General features: G+C 55.6%; 1 protein-coding gene across 1 annotated transcript; it reads right to left on the reverse strand.

The window, feature by feature from the left end:
- Positions 1-4,495: 4,495 nt before the first annotated feature.
- ACTB (actin beta) lies at positions 4,496-9,278 on the reverse strand. The gene is made up of 6 exons (XM_058816357.1): positions 9,188-9,278; positions 7,597-7,725; positions 7,075-7,314; positions 6,106-6,544; positions 5,607-5,788; positions 4,496-5,247 (listed from the first exon to the last, which is right to left on the reverse strand). The coding sequence occupies exons 2-6, from the start codon at positions 7,717-7,719 to the stop codon at positions 5,104-5,106; spliced, it is 1,128 nt and encodes a 375-aa protein (XP_058672340.1). The 5' UTR covers positions 7,720-7,725; positions 9,188-9,278; the 3' UTR covers positions 4,496-5,103.
- Positions 9,279-17,946: the final 8,668 nt, after the last annotated feature.

Genomic DNA, 17,946 nt, shown 5'->3' on the forward strand with positions numbered 1-17,946 from the left:
GAACCACAGCTTCTCTGGACAATCTGTGCCAGGGCCTCCCCACCATCACAGGGAAGAATTTCTTCTCAATATCACCATACTACCCTTCACTGATATGCAGACGGCTGTTGAGAATCAACCAGGGCTGCTGTGCCTGGCTGTGACCACAGCCATCGCACACAGCCATGTCCAAGGGGAGCAGCTGTCTCCAGCAGTGTAGCTCCACAAAGCTCCTACCCCAAACCTCAAGTACAGACAGGACCAGAGCGCTGGAATTTCCAGTTACGTGTATGCTTCAGGAATTTTGTTCATAGAAAATGTGTTTTAAAGATGACCCATAAAGGAAGATGAATAAGTTGCTATTTTCTTCCTGCTTGATTGTTGCCATTTAAGGCCGTGAATTACATTAAGGGTAAATTGGGGGTTTCACTTAGAAATAGCAAGTGCCTCAAGTCTTGATTATGTATTTTTCTTCCAGGCTGGAGTCAAAGAGGAAAACCATTTTTAGCTCTTAGATGAGAGAGAGCCTCTGCAGAGGATCTGTACCTGCTTTGTTTGTCATGTGTTTCTCTTAAATAAAAGGTAATCACAAATTAAATCCGGAGGCCTTTCAGTCAAGACCGACTTGTTTGACATCTGGGAAAAACACCAACCTACCATATTTGCAGTCACCAGGAAAGCAGAGACCAGGGTGGAGGAGACCTGCATTTCCAATGCAAATGATTAAAACCATCAGTGAGTACCAAAGGCAGAGGGAAGGCCCTGCCCAGAGAGCCAGGGTGGCTGGAGCAGCTGGAGTTTAGAGTGGCCATGGGTTCCCTCCAGCCCCGGGGTATACAGCAACCACAGAGCAGCTGACAGCCCTAAATAAGGACTGGGAACAGAGGGTGGAACTGAGGAGAAACAAGGCTTTGTAAGAGGAGCTGCATTTGGACTTGTGATCCACCAAATAAATGAGCAGTGTGTCGGTGCAGATCAGACACAGAGGTTGAACATGAGGCAGAAGTGGGCAGTAAAGGAGGAAGGAATTGAACATCTACACTGAATTCTGGCATTTCTCTTCATGGCCCTGGGAGGTGGCCAGACAGTGATAGAGGAAACGCTCCTTGCTGTGCCTCACTTCAGGAATGCTCTTCATGTGGGTAGACTTTTGGTCGTCTCACAACCAATACACATTTTCCTAGCCCAAACAAGGCAAGGCACATATCATGCTGTCCCAGTCCAGAAGGGCAAACAAATTATTACCACTATCAAGGTATTTTAAAACAAAATATCTTAACGTTCAAGGCCAGCCTGTCCTGGGGATTTTATGTTTTTTTTCCCTGAAAAGTCTTGTCTCAGTTCTCTGCTCTGATTCTTCTTAAGATTGATACAGCCTGAACATCCTTTTGTCAGCTTGACTAAAGCCCAGCTGGGCTGTAGCGGCCACAGCACTTGGTATGCTTGGGTGGATTGCTCGTTCCACTGCTGGAAGTGATTCTCAATCCCTGATATGGTTTAATACTGTAAGGCCTGCTAAAGTGGATTACAGATGGGTATAATGCAAGTCAGGGCAGGCTCCAGGTCAGCAGTCCTGCAAAGAACTTCAGGGACCAAGGCTGCTCCTCCTCTGAGCACAGCCAATGCCACAGACCCATCCCTGAATGGGTACCTTGGAATGGCCATTTTCTAAAGCTGTGCTCTGCATCCTCCCAGGGGACTTCTGCAAAGAGGCCAGTTTAGTTTGAATGCTCTGAGATTCCCTGGGATTTTTCCACACGGCCAGCTGGCACCTCTCCTGGAGGAGCACATGCTCACTAACGAGAGAACAGGACCCTCCCCAGCCAGGGACCGTTTCTGGTCAACTGTCCCCGACACAGCTGAGAGACAATGAGGCCCTTCAGGCCTAAATCCCGAGAGCTGCCACCATCTCCTTTGCCAAGGACATCACTAATTCCCGGCGGTGGCTTGATTCCATAAGCAGCTCAGTGAGGTGACTTTCCAGGTCATCAGCTAATTGCAGGTGAAGTGCCAGAGACTGTCTCCAGCAGGAGGGAAAGCTGGGAACTCTGAGGGAAGAAAGGGTGTAAAACATGTTTGCTCAGCTCTCTTGAGCTGAGCCATCTCTCCTGGGGCAGCTACAGGGAGGTAGGAAAGGGCTGGGTGCCTTGGAAGAGATCTAGAGCCAAGTCCCGCTGTCTCTGCAGCCTGAGGAATCCTGGAACATCACCATGGCTGATCCAGAGAGGGGGACACACTCAGCCTGGCCTGTGGGTGGACTTATTAAAGCTTCTGGTCTCCCCACGACCCCTGGCTATTTGTGTGCTAGATAGATCACTGATTATTCCCTGCACAGCTTCTCCTTTGAGTCTAACAAAGCCAGGACATGGCTCATCTACTGCCCTCCCTGACAGGCCTCTCAGCATTGCCCACCTCTGTGAAACAGTGAGGAGTGAATAGAGCCCTCTGAAATTCCATGGCAGAGAAACTGTGCTTAAAAAAATCCCCTCTCTTTCACCACTCAACATTTTTGAGAGGAAGCCACTCTGGGCTCCCCCGTGCTCGCTGGAGTTGGGAGCAGTGAGTAATGCTTGCAGTTGTCCCTGCCCGGCACCACATTCTTTTCTCCAGCATGTAATGGCCCAGAGGAGGGATAAATGGAGCCTTGCTGGAGCAGCCTGCAGTGTGGCTGTGCACACCATGGCCTCACGCTGGACAGGCATTGGGAAGGGCTGTGGAAGGCTCAGCCTCATTTTACTGAGGGGCTGGTTACCCCAAACAGCAAGTGAAATGGGAAGAAAGGAGAAAAAGCCCTGTCAAGTGTTAATTAACAGCATACCTCCATTGGCTGTGGAATATGAAAATCATCCTGATTGTCCTGTGTCCAGCAGCTCTGCACCAGTCTCCCTGTGCCCACACCTCTGCTCACCTGAGCTGCCCTCAGCCCCAAGCATTTTGCTGCTCACTGGTTTCTCACCACCTCCAGTTTCTTCTATTCTTTGTGTCTCAGTACATTTTCCCACAGCCATCAGTGACCATTTCAGAAGAGGCTGAAGAAAGGCACCCCATTTCCCTATTGCTGTCATCTCTTCTTGGCTGCTGGCCTTTTTCCTACCCTGCTCTCACCAACTCCTTCCCCAGGAGCTGCCATTGCCTCTTCCTCACTCCATTTCCCCAGGTTATAAGCCCAGTTTGGGCCTTACTCCAACCAGTTTCACCTCCTCTCTTGCAAACTGGTGCTTCCAGTACTCACCAGCTCAGCCCAGTGTCTGCACCTCCAGCCCTGCCAGGCTCCCACTGCACCCAGGAGGGAGCCTGGGGAGATGAAGGGCAGAAACCGGCAGGTCCACCCTGAGCAGGGTACGATGCCAGAGCAGCAGCAGCCAGGCAGAGGATTAAAGAGGAACTAGAGCCTGTTCCCTGCCTTTCATCTGCTTCGAGCATGACACAATCACAGACATTAGCTCTTCAAAGGCAGGCAAGGGTGGCAGAGCCTTGGGAAGCTTCACTCCTGAATACGCTCCCAGGTCTGGTCTCCTGGAGCTGGCAACAGAGTTACCTGGCTCAGCTTTTCCTGTTCCTGACCCAGTAGCCTCAATCTTGTTTCCTTTCCACAGATGTGACTCCAGCTCTGGGGACTTGGGGACATCGCTGTACCCAACAGGGTCCCAGCTTTGTGAGGGTCACCCCTCTCTTTCCCACAAAACCAGCAAAGTTGATCAAACAAGGCTGAAGCTTCAGAGAGGGTTTGGAAGCTCAAAGGATGGATAGAGTGTCAGTAAGCCCAAAACCTTCTTGGCCGAGGCTGGGCTGGAGGCAGGTACCAGCACTGCAGCTGTGTCACTCACCCTGCCAAAGCTTCCTTCTTCCTCCTGCACCTTTTCCCAGCCCCACCCATGTAACACTCCAGAGCTCTGCTCTCTGAAGTCAATTTTTTGCACTTCACAAGACTTTCTCTTGCTTTCACCTGGAAGCTGCTCCACACCCAGCCAGGGTATGAGTCTCCCCACCTGAACCCAAGCCTCCCTCCCAGGGCAAACTGGGAGCAGGACAGGCAAGCTCTGACACCTGGAGCAGGGAGAAGCAGAGACACTGCCCCATGTACAGCTGAGACCAGACAAAGGAGCCTTGGTGGAGGGACAAAGCAGCTGCTTTGGCTTTGTTAAGGGATCAGCACACCCCACTTGCTTCCATCAGTGCAGCATGAGCCATAAAACACTGAGGAGGGAGACACACAGAGCAACATTTGGGAAGGTGTAGGTGAATTCCCCATTAAGCCCAGTACCTCCAGCAGCTGTTGCACACACTGGCAGTATCTGGGAACTCCAGCCCGCAGCAGCCCTGGGGACCCACAGGTTTGGCAGGCTCACTTCTACCCCTCCCATATCACCCAGAGCCATCTGCCTTGTGCCCCGAAGCACCAGCACCCCCCCCCAGCCCGATAGCAGAGCTGTGCAGCCTGGCAGGGCAAGATCCCAGCAGGGAGCAACTGTCAAAAAATGGCGTGAGAAGAAAGAAAACGAACAACCAACACCAGTCAAGCCTCTATGGTGTGCACTTTTATTTCAACTGGTCTTAAGTCAGTGTACAGGTAGCCCCTCCCTCCCCCACATACTGGCATCACTTCTAGACCCTGTGGGGGGACTGTAAAGCCTTCATTCACATCTATCACTGGGGAACACAGGCTGCTTGCTTGACAAATCGAAGAGAAAAAGGATCAAGTGTATTTTGTGTTTAAGGCGGAAAGATACAAAAAGACACTTGTCGGGTTACATAATTTACAGACAAGCAATTATAACCTAACACCAGCTGTAACTGGTGGACTCCCTCCGAGCTGGGCTTTGCCTTCACAGAGGCGAGTAACTTCCTGTAACAATGCATTATAATATTTGGAATGACTATTAAAAAAACCAAAAAAAAAAATGTACAATCAAAGTCCTCAGATGCATTGTAGAACTTTGGGGGCGTTCGCTCCGACATGTTTCATTTTAAGACTGCTGCTGACACCTTCACCGTTCCAGTTTTTTAATCCTGAGTCAAGCGCCAAAAAAAAAACAAATAAAGCCATGCCAATCTCGTCTTGTTTTATGCGCATTTATGGGTTTCGTTTCATCACAAGGGTGTGGGTGTTGGAAACAGTCCGGTTTAGAAGCATTTGCGGTGGACAATGGAGGGTCCGGATTCATCGTACTCCTGCTTGCTGATCCACATCTGCTGGAAGGTGGACAGGGAGGCCAGGATGGAGCCCCCGATCCAGACAGAGTATTTGCGCTCAGGTGGGGCAATGATCTGCAGGGAAGAGGAGGAACCAGTCAGACACAGCATCAAACTACGCTCACAGCCCACGCACAGCCCTGCAAGATGGAGCTGCCTAATTCCCTTATCTAACCTTGGCCATGGAGTCCAAACAGGATCAAGACACAACCTCTCACACACCCACCTCCCTCCTCTGCAGTCAGTCTTTACTCTAATCCCATTATTCACGCAGTTGGGTGGGTGCCACCCTGTTCAGCCCAAGGCCATTAAGGCACTACCAGACAGACATGGTTTGTGTATTTTGGAGCACAACTCCAGCATTCCACCCTCCACTAATGTTGCGTATTTCAGCCCAACAGTGGTGGTGAGATGTTCCCCCAACTCCACCCTACCTTGATTTTCATTGTGCTGGGTGCCAGGGCTGTGATCTCCTTCTGCATCCTGTCAGCAATGCCAGGGTACATTGTGGTACCACCAGACAGCACTGTGTTGGCATACAGGTCCTTACGGATATCCACATCACACTTCATGATGGAGTTGAAGGTAGTTTCATGGATACCACAGGACTCCATACCTGTGAGGAAACAGAAGTTGCAAGTCAACAAGGGCTCAGACAAAGTCAAGGAAGCTTAAGAGGATACTACAGGCAACCAAGACACCAGCAGGAAGGAACTACAGAGCCATGGCTGGGACAGACTCAACCTCAGGCTCTACTGACCCAAGTCCTTCAAACAGCTTTAAGCTGTGTAAGTGAGACTGACTGGTGGGCAGCACAAGCCTTGCTACAGATAGAGAAATAAAACATGGTACATCACTGTCATGGTCACCAGGTCACCCTTCACAGAAGGAACATTAAGGGGCAACAGAGTGTCCTAGAAAAGCTTCACTTACCCAGGAAAGATGGCTGGAACAGGGCCTCAGGGCACCTGAACCTCTCATTGCCAATGGTGATGACCTGGCCATCAGGGAGTTCATAGCTCTTCTCCAGGGAAGAGCTAGAAGCAGCTGTGGCCATCTCCTGCTCGAAATCCAGGGCGACATAGCACAGCTTCTCCTTAATGTCACGCACGATTTCCCTCTCGGCCGTGGTGGTGAAGCTGTAGCCTCTCTCTGTCAGGATCTTCATGAGGTAGTCCGTCAGGTCACGGCCAGCCAGATCCAGACGGAGGATGGCATGGGGGAGGGCATAGCCTTCGTAGATGGGCACAGTGTGGGTAACACCATCACCAGAGTCCATCACGATACCAGTGGTGCGACCAGAGGCATACAGGGACAGCACAGCCTGGATGGCTACATACATGGCTGGGGTGTTGAAGGTCTCAAACATAATCTAGGGAGAGAAAAGGAAGGGTTGAGTCAACAGCAAAACACAGGGTTCTTCCTACACACCCACACCAAGTCCATGCAAATGGTCTTTACTTTTGCCCTTAGATAAGAGGCATCTCTACACTTCCCCTGAAAGTCCATGCTTATCTCACTTGGTCTCCACCCACACCTGCCAGGTCAGAGCCTGGGCAGGGACACCACTGCTACAGACCCATTCACATATCACAGCAAGGAACAAACAAATGCCAAGTAATCTACAGTAGAGTCACTCAGGGGCTGTAAATGGATTAGTGTGCCTAGGCAGAAACAGCAGTTAGACAAGTTGCTAGTTCAGTCTCAGAGAAAGCCAGCTTAGAAGAGCAAACAAAACCTGTCAAGGTCCAGCAAAGAGGAGACTCAGGTCAGGAAAGGAAAACCCTGTAAAGATGGCAAAAAGGGAGAATAGTGGTGAAGGAGAAGAGAGGACAACATGGAAGAGGAGAGCTGGCCTGCAGCAATTATCTGCTGTAGCTCCAAGCCACAACTTCTACACACCTGTGTCATCTTCTCTCTGTTGGCTTTGGGGTTCAGGGGAGCCTCTGTGAGCAGCACAGGGTGCTCCTCAGGGGCTACTCTCAGCTCGTTGTAGAAAGTGTGATGCCAGATCTTCTCCATGTCATCCCAGTTGGTGACAATACCGTGTTCAATGGGGTACTTCAGGGTCAGGATACCTCTTTTGCTCTGGGCTTCATCACCAACGTAGCTGTCTTTCTGACCCATACCAACCATCACACCCTGCAGAACAAAGACCATGTGGTAAGTACAGCTGAAGAGTGGATAACTCCCTTCATTTAAAGCTGAGTCTCCAATTATTATCCCTCTGCTGTCACATATCAGGAAAGGCATCCAGTCAGCTGCTGTGACACACACACTGCACAAAAGCTCTGCAGGAGGCTGGATTCCCCACCAGCTGTGCTGCAGTGCACAGACCTCTCAAGGTACAAAGCTAAATAAAAGTGCTTCTTGCCACCTAAACTCCTCTCTTTTGTTAGACAATAAGCACAACCAGCCACCTACCTGATGTCTGGGGCGACCCACGATGGATGGGAAGACAGCACGGGGGGCATCGTCCCCGGCGAAACCGGCCTTGCACATACCGGAACCATTGTCAACAACAAGCGCGGCAATATCGTCATCCATGGCTGGCTGCGGGAGGAGAGGAGAGAAGGAGACATGAGCATCCCCGCTGACACGGCGAGCCCCGTCCCGCGGCGGCAGGCGGGCAGGGGAGGCGATGGCGGGAAGCGCAGGCGATGCCGCCCAGGCCTTCCCCACCCATTTCCTTCCTGCCGGCGCCGCTCCGCTTCGCCCGGCGCCCGCTAGAGGGGGCGACGCCTCCCAGATTTCGGCACTGCGCGGATTTGGGACAAAGGAAGTCCCTGCGCCCTCTCGCATTATTACCATAAAAGGCAATGGATGGAGCGCGCCGCGCCTCGCCCGCCACCGGCTGTCGGGGGGACGGCGGCGGCGGCCACTCCCCGGAGCGGGCGGGCGTGGCCGCCACACCCCAGCGCCCCGCCGCGTCCCGCCCAGCGGGGCTCGATGCCTCCGCACAGCCCCGCCGGTCACGCCCGGTGCCCCACCTTGAGCCGGCCGCCGGGGCTCAACACCTCCGCACGGCCCCGCCGGTCACGCCCGGTGCTCTCCTCAGAGCCCCGCCATGCGCCAGTCAGCGCGGCTTGGCGCGCCCGCCCAGCCTAGGGAGTAACGCCCGGTGCCCGCCGTGTGCCAGGCACAGCCAGCGGGATTCGCCCCCTCTGCACAGCCCCCAAAGCCTCAGCCAGCCTCTACAACGACAAGCGCTGGCCACCACACCCAGTTCACTAGTCAAGCGTGACCGGGGCTCTGCCCCATCGACCGGCAGCACCACGGGCGGGATTACAGCCAGCGTCTTATGCAACTGCCGCCCGCCCAGGCTCAGCGCCGGCGGCTCCGGTGTAATCCGGTGGCGGAGGGGCGGCAGCAGCTGCCGCACATGTGCCGCCCCGCACGGGCAGCCTGGGAAGTGTAGTCGGAGCGGGCAGCGCGCCTGCACCTGCGCTCCGGGCACACGGGGGGTCCCCCCTGCGCCCCGCAACCCCGCATTGTTCCCATCCAAAGCCTCGCCCCGTGTAGGGGCGCCGCCCCCTCCCCGCAAGCAACAGCCACCACGATTATTCCTATGTGCGAGGCGGGGGCGCCGCGCCCCTCCTCACGGGGGACAACGCCCCCGGGCCCCGACCCCGGCACGGGCGGCTCCGCGGAACAGACAAAGCCCCGCGCCCGCCTTCCGCACCGCCGCTCCCGGGACACAGCAGCCTCGCCGAGCCACCCGCTCCCCCCGTCCGCACCAGCAATCCTCTTACGGGGCGGATTAGCCCCATGGGTGGCAGGGGCGCGACCCCCCTCCGCAAGCATCACCCCCGAAACCAGCCTTAAACCGCGAGGTGCGTCTCTCTCCCTGACAACGCGGCAGCGCGCTACGGGGCCGCCACCCCGCCAGCGCACAAAGGGCGCGCCGTGTCCCAACAACCCCGATAACACCGAGATCCTTAACAACACCGGCTCGTTACTATTCTCGTTAATATTATTACTGTCCTATCCCCCGTTGTCGCGGTGCCGCTCTCACCTTTGGGGAGTTGGCGCGGTCGGAGCCGGGGCGGGCGCGAGGCGGCGGCGGGAGCGGGGCGCGCGCGCGGTGAGGGCAGGCAGAGCTCGCGGCGGCTCCCGCCCGCCGCCCGCGCGCGCTTTATATCGGGCCGCCGCCGCCGCCGCCTCGCCATAAAAGGAAACTTTCGGAGTGCGCCGCTCCGATTGGCCACGCCTGACCACGCCCCCTAGGCCTCGCCCCGCCCTGCCGCCCCGACAGGGGGGAAAATATTGGGGTGGGGGGGAAGCGAGCGGGGCTGAGGCGGGGGCGCGGCCCCCCGGTCCCTGCGCTGCTCCGGGGACCGGGCCTGCCCGTGCCCGCCGCGCTCCGCGCTGTCCCCGTGCAGCACCCCAACGCCAGCCCTTACACAAAGCCCCGCGGGTGGGGGTCGCGGCCCGCTCGCCCCCCCTGTCTGTGGGAGCCGGGCGGATGCAGCCCCCTGAGGGAAGGGGGTACGCGGGCGCGGTGCGGGGTCCCGGGGGTGCTGCTCGGCCCGCCCGTGGCGCTGCCCGGCGCGGGCACGTGGAGCGCCCGTCACCTGCACCCCTGGGCCGGGCGGGCACCGGTGACCCCGGCCGGGAGCGGGAGCAGCGGGACGCGGGGCCAAGTTCACTGCTGATGTCAGCAAGCGGCGGCGACAGGCTCCTGCCGGCCGCCACCAGGCCCTCGGCCCTTGGACCCGCCCGGGCAACCGGGAACGCCGCCGGCGCCACCGGGCACTGTTAAAGCCCGTGTGTCTACGGTGGCAGCGGAACCGGGGAGACGGGAACGCTCCGCTGGCTCAGGCATCGAGTCAAACAGGGGAGCCTGGTCCCTGCTCTCCTTCCTGCCCCGTGCTGGCAGGGCACACCACGGGAGCAGTGGTTTGGTCAGATTTGAGCAATATTTGTTTCTATTCTCTGCTCCAAACCTTGCTGGAGTAGGAGACGTGGCTGCTCCAGCCCAGGCTGCCTTTCTGGGATTCCCTTCTTGCCTGTGACCATCCGACAGTGGTCGGGAATAAAGGGGAGGGCAGCGGCCGCAGAGCAGCAGGCAGCAGCAACCAGAGGGCTCTGCGTCTCCAGAGTGTTGTGCGAACACGGGCTGATTAATCAAGTTAATTAAGCAGTCCTGTAAGTAAAGTAGCAGCAGCCACTCGCAATCTGTTGCCGGCTGGAAGCACAGAGACTTGAGCGTGGGGACCTTGGGTGTGTAATCTCAGCCGTTTGAAAACTGTAGTGACAGGTTAAAAAAAAAATCTCTGGGGGAAAAGAAGGCTCAAAAATGGAGTACCCCTTGTCCAGCATCATAGAGGCAGGAGCCAGGCCTGCAGTCAAGGTCTTGCAGGCCACACCAGCAAGCTCTTTGTCATCAGGGAGCTGCAGAAATCACACTGAGGATGAGGCTCCCTCCCCACACTGCCCATATGGGTCTCACTGAAGGGGACCCAGGCATTATTCGCCCCCCTTCATTACTCCTGCTGTGGGATGAACAAAGGAGGAGAGCAGCAGGAGGAACCTGCAAAAGCTTGTTGAGATGGAGATTTGCAATTACCTGGGGGGATGGGAGGCAATGGGACACCAGGCAGGGATGGGAATACAAGAGAAACTCCCTTTGGATGGCATCCCCTTCCCCAAGGGGTGCCTTGTCCTGGTGAAGGTCCCCAAAATTCAGCACCACAGCTGCACCCAGGTGGGTGCTTTGGAGGGGGTGGTACAGAGGGACAGGAGACCTGTGGGATTTTCTGGGCCACCCCAGGGCCATGGCAGAGGTGGCCATGGTGTCCTGCCAGGCCACTTTGGGACCAGGCCATCCCCACCATGTGGAGATGGCCACAGTGATGGACGTGTCCTGCCAGGCCACTTTGGGATTGTGCCATCCCCTCCATGTGGAGACGGCCAGAGTGATAAAGAAGAGATAGCCCAGGAGAGTCCCCCCAGGAAGCCCTCAGTGGAAGGGGACCCAGCCTCGGGTTCCTGCAGGGCCAGGCTGGAGCAGAGCTGCCTTTGCCTGGTCATTCCTCTGTCGCCTCGATGTGGATCGTGCAAGATCTCTCTCTTGCAGATTCCCTGGCAGTAAAATGGGAGTCATGGCTGTTAATTACCTGCCTCATGGGGAATTAATTAATGTTTGCATTCCACTTTGAAAAGGCTGATTATTAATTAGAAGATTATACGTCAAATAAGGGGAGCCACAAGGCATGGGTAGAGCTGATGGCCCTCGCAGCTGGGAAGCGTGGTCCACCAATGTGCTGATAAAGCAGGAAAAGCCCAACACTGGGTTTGGGATGGAGAATATCAGGTCAGGGCCAGGTGGAGAGGCCACCAGGGTTTGTGGGGGTATTGGGCACATGGATGGGGCATGCATGAGTTGTGGGGGATGCTGTGCTCTGCTGCATCTCTGTGAGCAGGCTGGGTGGAGCCAGGCCGGGAGGGAACTGCCAGGCAATTACTCTTGATTATTGGACTGAATCAGAAGGCAATCAATCTGCCAGCATTCGGAGGGCAGCAGCACGGCCTCGTGTCTCCTGGCTTCAGGGGCAGCGAGGTCTGGCCTCGGTGGGATGGCAGGATGTGGCCTCCAGCACATGGCTGGGTGCCACCACTTCCTCCCAGGCTGAAGACACCTTGACAGCAAAGCCACCAGCCAGTCACCATATTCACCACTGAGTGAGGGGCCAGGCCACCTCCCTGCCCGTGGCTGGGGCTCTCTTCCCATCTCTTCTGGGATGTTGCAAGAGCTGAGAGGAAAGAAAGGGGAACCAAGCAAAAAGCTCCCTGGCTGTCATGTTACCTTGGGGCAGACATCACAAGCTCCCAAGTTCCCATGTTTTGCTTCATCTCTCCCTGCTTGTCCTTGGTGCCTGGCTCACACCGACTCTGGACAAAACTATCTGAGGGAGGATCCTCCTGCCCTTCACCAGCTGATATGGCTGGGCTTGCATTGCTGCACTTGTGGGACAATGTGTGAGCTCTGCTTTCCCTCTCTGCTCCCCTACTGCAACAGCCTTGTGCCCATGCAGGGATGGCACCTACCATGGTTTTGGGGAGAGGAGGGTCAAAGAGGGAGAAATATTCCTGGGAATTTTTGGACTTGGAGTTTTAGCTTGGATTTCTGCACATTCCCTTCAGTGCCAGCTCTTCCATCTCTCACTCTGTCATGTGCTCAGACCTCCCTTCTCTCCCTCCTGCTGTTGTGACAATGAGAAGAGAGGTAGAAACTTCTGAAACCATCACAATCTCTTTGAATCACCCTTGCACTAAAATCATGGATGTTTTTTAAAGCACTGCCTTTCCCTTCCCTTCCCGCTCCCCAAGGGGAAGAAGGAAAGGTGCTGACCACATCCCCTGTTTCACAGGCACAGGGGCCATCTCAGCACCTTCCTCTTTCAATTTTCTCCTTGCAGCATCAGCTGTAACAGGAATTTGCAGGAGGTAAAATCTAAGCAGGAGCCCCAGGCCCTTCACTCCCTTTAGGGATGTTTGGGGGCCTCAGTGCAGTCCCCACCTCTCCCTTTATGGGAACATATTCAGCATTAAACCTGAAGCAAAACAGCCCCTGACATTTTCCTGGCTCGCTGCGTTGCATCCCTGATGCCAGCTCATCCCTGACAAGCTGCAGACTCGACTCTCCCCCTTTAAGCATCATTCTCCACTCCCATACACCCCTCCCCGAGGTTTCTGCTCCTTTGTATTGATCCTTGAGCTCTCTCTGATCTATCAGTCCTTTTCCAGAGAGACAGCCTTTCCCTTCACAGCCCTCCATGCGCAAGGGTGTTCTCCCCGATCTGCTGCATCCGCACAGAAGGGCTAACAATGCATCGAGCATCCCTCCCATTCACCAGGAATGAAAATCATCACATTGTATCATGCTGCAAAACTGTATCAATCCCCCATTTTCCGTTTTCAAGGCACAGACAAACAATCTGTGCCAGGGTTTGCTGAGGCTGTTGAAAGGGCCCAGCCCTGCCCAGGTAGCCAAGGTGCTGGCAGGGCACACGTGCCTGGTTTACAGCCTGCTGTCCCTGATAAGTGGACTTTGCTGGAGGGGTTGAAGATTTTTCTCCACCTGTTTCTCCAGCCTTGTCTCTCTGTGCCCCCATGCCTTCCCCAGCCCTTTCATTGCATATCCCTGAGCTGATCCCTGCCAGCATTCCCAGATCCTGACCCTGGCCCCATGGTTCCCCAGCTCACACAGGCAGCAGGAGGCCAAGGTGTCATTCCCAGCCTCATGAGCAGCATCCATCAGCTGATGCCCAGGCTGGCACCCTGTGCCCAGCCCCATCCTGGTGCCCCACAGCCCTGCCACCCTCTCACCCTCCCTGGGCTGTGCTGGCCCGGCCAGAGCAGAGCAAAGCCCTCCCTTCCCCCACTGCTTAAACGTGCTGCCAGGGCTGTTTTGGTTGACCTTGATAGCAACAGCCTTTGAGGCCAGAGCGTGGAATTGTTTTCAGCCCAAGGTCATTCTGCAGCACAGAGCGATTACCCCGGCACAGCCAGAGCCTGCGGCCATGCCGGGCTCCCAGCTCAGCCCTGCCCTGGGCATCTCTGGAGTGCACTTCTTCCCCAGAAACAGGACAGGTGTAAGCTAAATCCTGTGCTGGAGCTTCCCTGCAGAGACAGAGAATGGCGGAGCAGCCCTCCCCTCCAGCCAGCCTTGGCATCAGTTTCAGGGGATATTTCCTCCAGCTAAAAACAGAAGGGGAAGAGAAAAAGCTGATTCTCCCTGGGTTTTTTTCTGCCTGTCTCAGCTCTCTGGCCTCACTCACGCCACCCCCATGCTACTGAGTGACTCCTTGGCTCTGATGCACCTCCAAGGGGGTCTTTCCCCCAAGGATGCTCCCTGGGGTTCAGTTACCTGTCCTGGCAAAAGCCTCCTGCAGGTGTTACATGGCACTGTGCCGAGCCATACGGTGCATTTTCAACTGCTTCTTAATTACTTTGAGAATTGATTTTTCTTGGTCTCTGATGACAAAGGCAGGGGAGCAGCTGGATGGAGTTTTCTGCTCGTACAGTACCTAGGAAATGAAACAGATCCTGGGCTACCCAAGCATGCCGGGAAATTCGCTTTGATCTTTGCCAGGCTAATGGCCCTTTCCATCTAGGGGCTTTGAGCCTTTGACAGAGGTGACCTCTCCTACCTTGCAGAGTGGCAATAATGCTGCCTTTGTTTTCTGTCAGAGAAACAGAGGCAGGGAGAGCAGGGATGGCCATTGCCCTCAGCCAGGGTGATTCTCCTGCCCGTGCCAGGTGATGTAAGCACTCATAACTCTGCAGATAATTCTGGCTTGGGTTTGGGGCATGAACCCCCTTTTACTCCAGCAGCAAGTCAGGGGGGTCTGGCCCTGTGCTGGTGCTGCTGTGGGTGCACCCAAAGGTGGGGATCCCCCCATCCTCCAGTGACCCACAGCTGCAGCAACTCCTGTCCCTGCAGGCACAGGGATGCTCAGGCAATGAATGGGCGAGGCAGGGTTTGCCCATTCCTAGAAGGAGGGATGCAGAGGAACCCAGGAACTGCTCTGGGCCCTGTCCCAGCCCCATCCCTGCCCGGGCTGGCCCCCGGCTCTGTTTGCACAGCCGGTGCCGAGCCGTGACGCAAGCGGGAGGAGTGGGACCTGCTCTAGTCAATGCCCCATCCACTCCTCCGGGTTTAAATAAACCCTCAGGGGTGATTCAGCACTTACACAGCACTCAGCCCTTCCACAGAGCCACCAGAACCAGAGTTCAGTGACGTCCCTCTCCCCACACCTTGGGGAGCAGGTGCATGGGAGGAGAGCCAGGTGGGTTTTGTCTGGTGCCAGGCTTGTTTGTGGTCCACAATGGGGTGATGCCACTCACATGGGCTGAAAATGGGGAAGGAGGGAGCACAGGCTTTCTTTCTGCAGGGTGGTGCTCCTCCCAGCCAGCCCCTCTGGTCCAGCTCACACTGAAATCTGCAGCAAACCTGGGAACAAGCCAGCAAGTTTGCAAATATATCATCCCTCTGATATCATCCTGAATCCACTCGCACACAGACTGGGCGTGGGAGGAAAGCACCACCACAAAGCCCAGATGCAGAGGCACCAAGCCCCCCTGTATTTCATTTCTCTCCCAGCTCGTTGCCCCCAAAGTTTCCATTCCTCACTCGAGACAGTATTTCCACATGTGCTTTGTTTGGCACACTTCACACATTCCTGCTGGCAGGTGATAAGATCTCAGGAGAAAGGCAAACCAGAGCCCTGGGTGCCAGGCACTGGCTGTCACTCCCCTGGCTCATTAAGGTACCCTGCTCCCTCACCTGCTCTGATCTGGGAGCTCACATCCATCCTAATTCCACCACAGGTGGGCTGTGGGGTGCAGGTCAACAAAGAGAAATTGTGGTGGGACTCAGGTGGCTGAGTGAGTGTCAGGTTCCCTGCTGCTCCTGAGGAGGAGTGCAGAGCTCTGCTCTCTCAGGTGCCTGTACCACCCTGGGATGCCCACTCTGCTGTCCCATGTGGGTGATGCATGCCTGGGTAGGCACTGAGCCCCTCTGGAGCGACAGAGGTGTTATCAGCTCTGAGAATATTTGAAAAATGCACTTGAATGTCATTAGAACCTCGAGTACCTGCAGGTGGCACTTACTGGAGCAGTGGCACAGCCCTGGGGACTGCCTGGCCCAGGTGTCCCCAAGGCACCCTTTGCTGGAATGAGCAGGGTGGGGTATGAACACACCTCTCCCTCCTCCAGCCTTTAACAATAAATGGGGTTAAATCTTCCCCATTCCTGCTCCCTTCCCTTCCCCATGCCAGAGCCAGAGCAGTGTGGGGCTGCAGAGGTGGCTTCCAGAGCTCCTCCTCTGCTGGAGCACAGAGCAGCCAAGTGGGTACAGAGGCCACCAGGGCCTGGTGGAGCTCAGATGGACACAAAGAATGGCCAATCTTTAGAGTTTCTCAGCCCAAAGAATAGAAGGCAGCATGCAGAAAAAACAGGGAGTGATTTTCCTATGGGGCTTTGCAAGAACCCTTTTGGTTCCCAGATCGCTGCCCAAGGCTGTGAGAGAGCTGCGCAGCACATATCATTTTCTGGGAACCCTTGCTCGTGTTTTGCAAGAGCTTGGAGCAGATGGGGACAAGCAAGAGGAAGAAAACAAGCAGCCAGCTGTGGTGACAGGAATGAGGAAGCCCAGAGTGTGGGGCAGCTCCAGCCCCAGCACAGCCTGGGCTCAGTCCTGGCAGGGCAAAGGGTGTCCCAGCTCCACCCTGGCGCTGCTCAGCTCGGGTCCCTCACTCAGGGCTGGGTCTGTGGGACCAGCACCTTCTGCTTGGGCCCTGTCAACTCTGGGACCAGGAGAGGTTTTGTCCTGCCCATCCAAGAGCGGGCACATCGCTTCACAGATGAGCCCACACCCCTTCCCTTGGCTCTTCCCTCTGCCATGGAGAACAGGGAAAGGAGACATGGAACAAAGGGATGGGGAGATGGTGAGGGTTCTTCCTCCCGCCCAGAGGAGCCACATCTCTCTGGGCACACATTTACACATTTTAATGAGTAGAGAGTGGCCCAGGGACTGTCCCAGGCAGCTCTCGGCACAGCCCAGCCTGGGGAAATCAGCCTTAAATGGCAAAACCTGGCCCTGTCTGTGGTAACCAGCTGGAGCAAGAGGCAGAGAAACCGGAAACCAGAGAGCAGCTGAGGCCCTCTCCCCCTCCACGGCTTTGTAAACCTAAATTCACCAGGAATATACCTTAGAAATTATCTCCCTCCTCTGCCCTGTGCAAGGGGGTGCCCTCCTATGGGATGGGTGCCCTGGATCATCCTGCACCCTGCTCATCCTGCACCCTGCTCCTGAGGCAGCACAGGGAGAGAAAAGCTCTCTGTATTCCCTCTCCCTTGTGCATCAGCTCAAGGAACAATGAGGGACAGGAGCCCCCTCCCCAAGCTCCATTGTTACTTTTGTGGGTTAACTCCCAGCAGATTCCAGGGCACAAATTCCTTCCAAGAGAACTCTCTGTGCTCAGCAGTGTAAACATTGCTGAGCTCCCCCAGTCTCCGTGTGCTGGGATAGAGGGAGCTTGGATGCTCACTCCTTGGGGGGATTTTGAGGTGCCTCTCAGGCCCAGCTGCTGTAAAGGAGAGCTTTGGATCTGCCTGACATTCTTTTCTGGGCTGTGGACAAGGAAGGTCTCACAGTGCAGGATGAGCCCACCAGTAGCATAAATTTCTTCCCATAAATCACCAGTCCCACCCACTTAATGAACCCTGCACTGGTGCCTGGTGTATTGGGAGCTCCCATTATTTTCTTTGGCCACCCCACTTTTTGGGATTAATTTATTCCTTTCCCTTGGCCCAATCACATCCTGATAACGAGCAGGCAGTGGGCTGTCAGCAAGCTGCTCCTGGCTAATGCTGGGCTGGGGCACAAGGTCCTTCACCCAGCTGCTGCTGCCATGGATTCCCATCTCTGGGATGGGACAGAGCCTGGAAAGCTGAGACTTGCTGCGTTACCATTTCCCAGCACGTTTCTCCAGGAGCACTCTGCCAGCAGCCTCATTAGCTGGGACATCTCATTACAGCAACCATCCTTGGGGGAATTGGCTCACACACAGGATTGGCATGGCCCTTTTCCTCCCCACCTTCAGTCAGGAGAGAGGATGGAGCACTGGGAGAAGCCTCATCCATTGGGATACTCACAGCAGCTGCCCTGGCTGCCAGGGGAAACTGCAAAGGGAAAGTCAGAGGGAGAAGTCTGTACACATCAAAAAGGAATCAGCTCAGCAAAGTCACAGTTATTTAAGAACCCCA

Source organism: Ammospiza caudacuta, chromosome 17, assembly GCF_027887145.1.
Source record: "Ammospiza caudacuta isolate bAmmCau1 chromosome 17, bAmmCau1.pri, whole genome shotgun sequence".
NCBI classification, from domain to species: Eukaryota; Metazoa; Chordata; class Aves; order Passeriformes; family Passerellidae; genus Ammospiza; species Ammospiza caudacuta.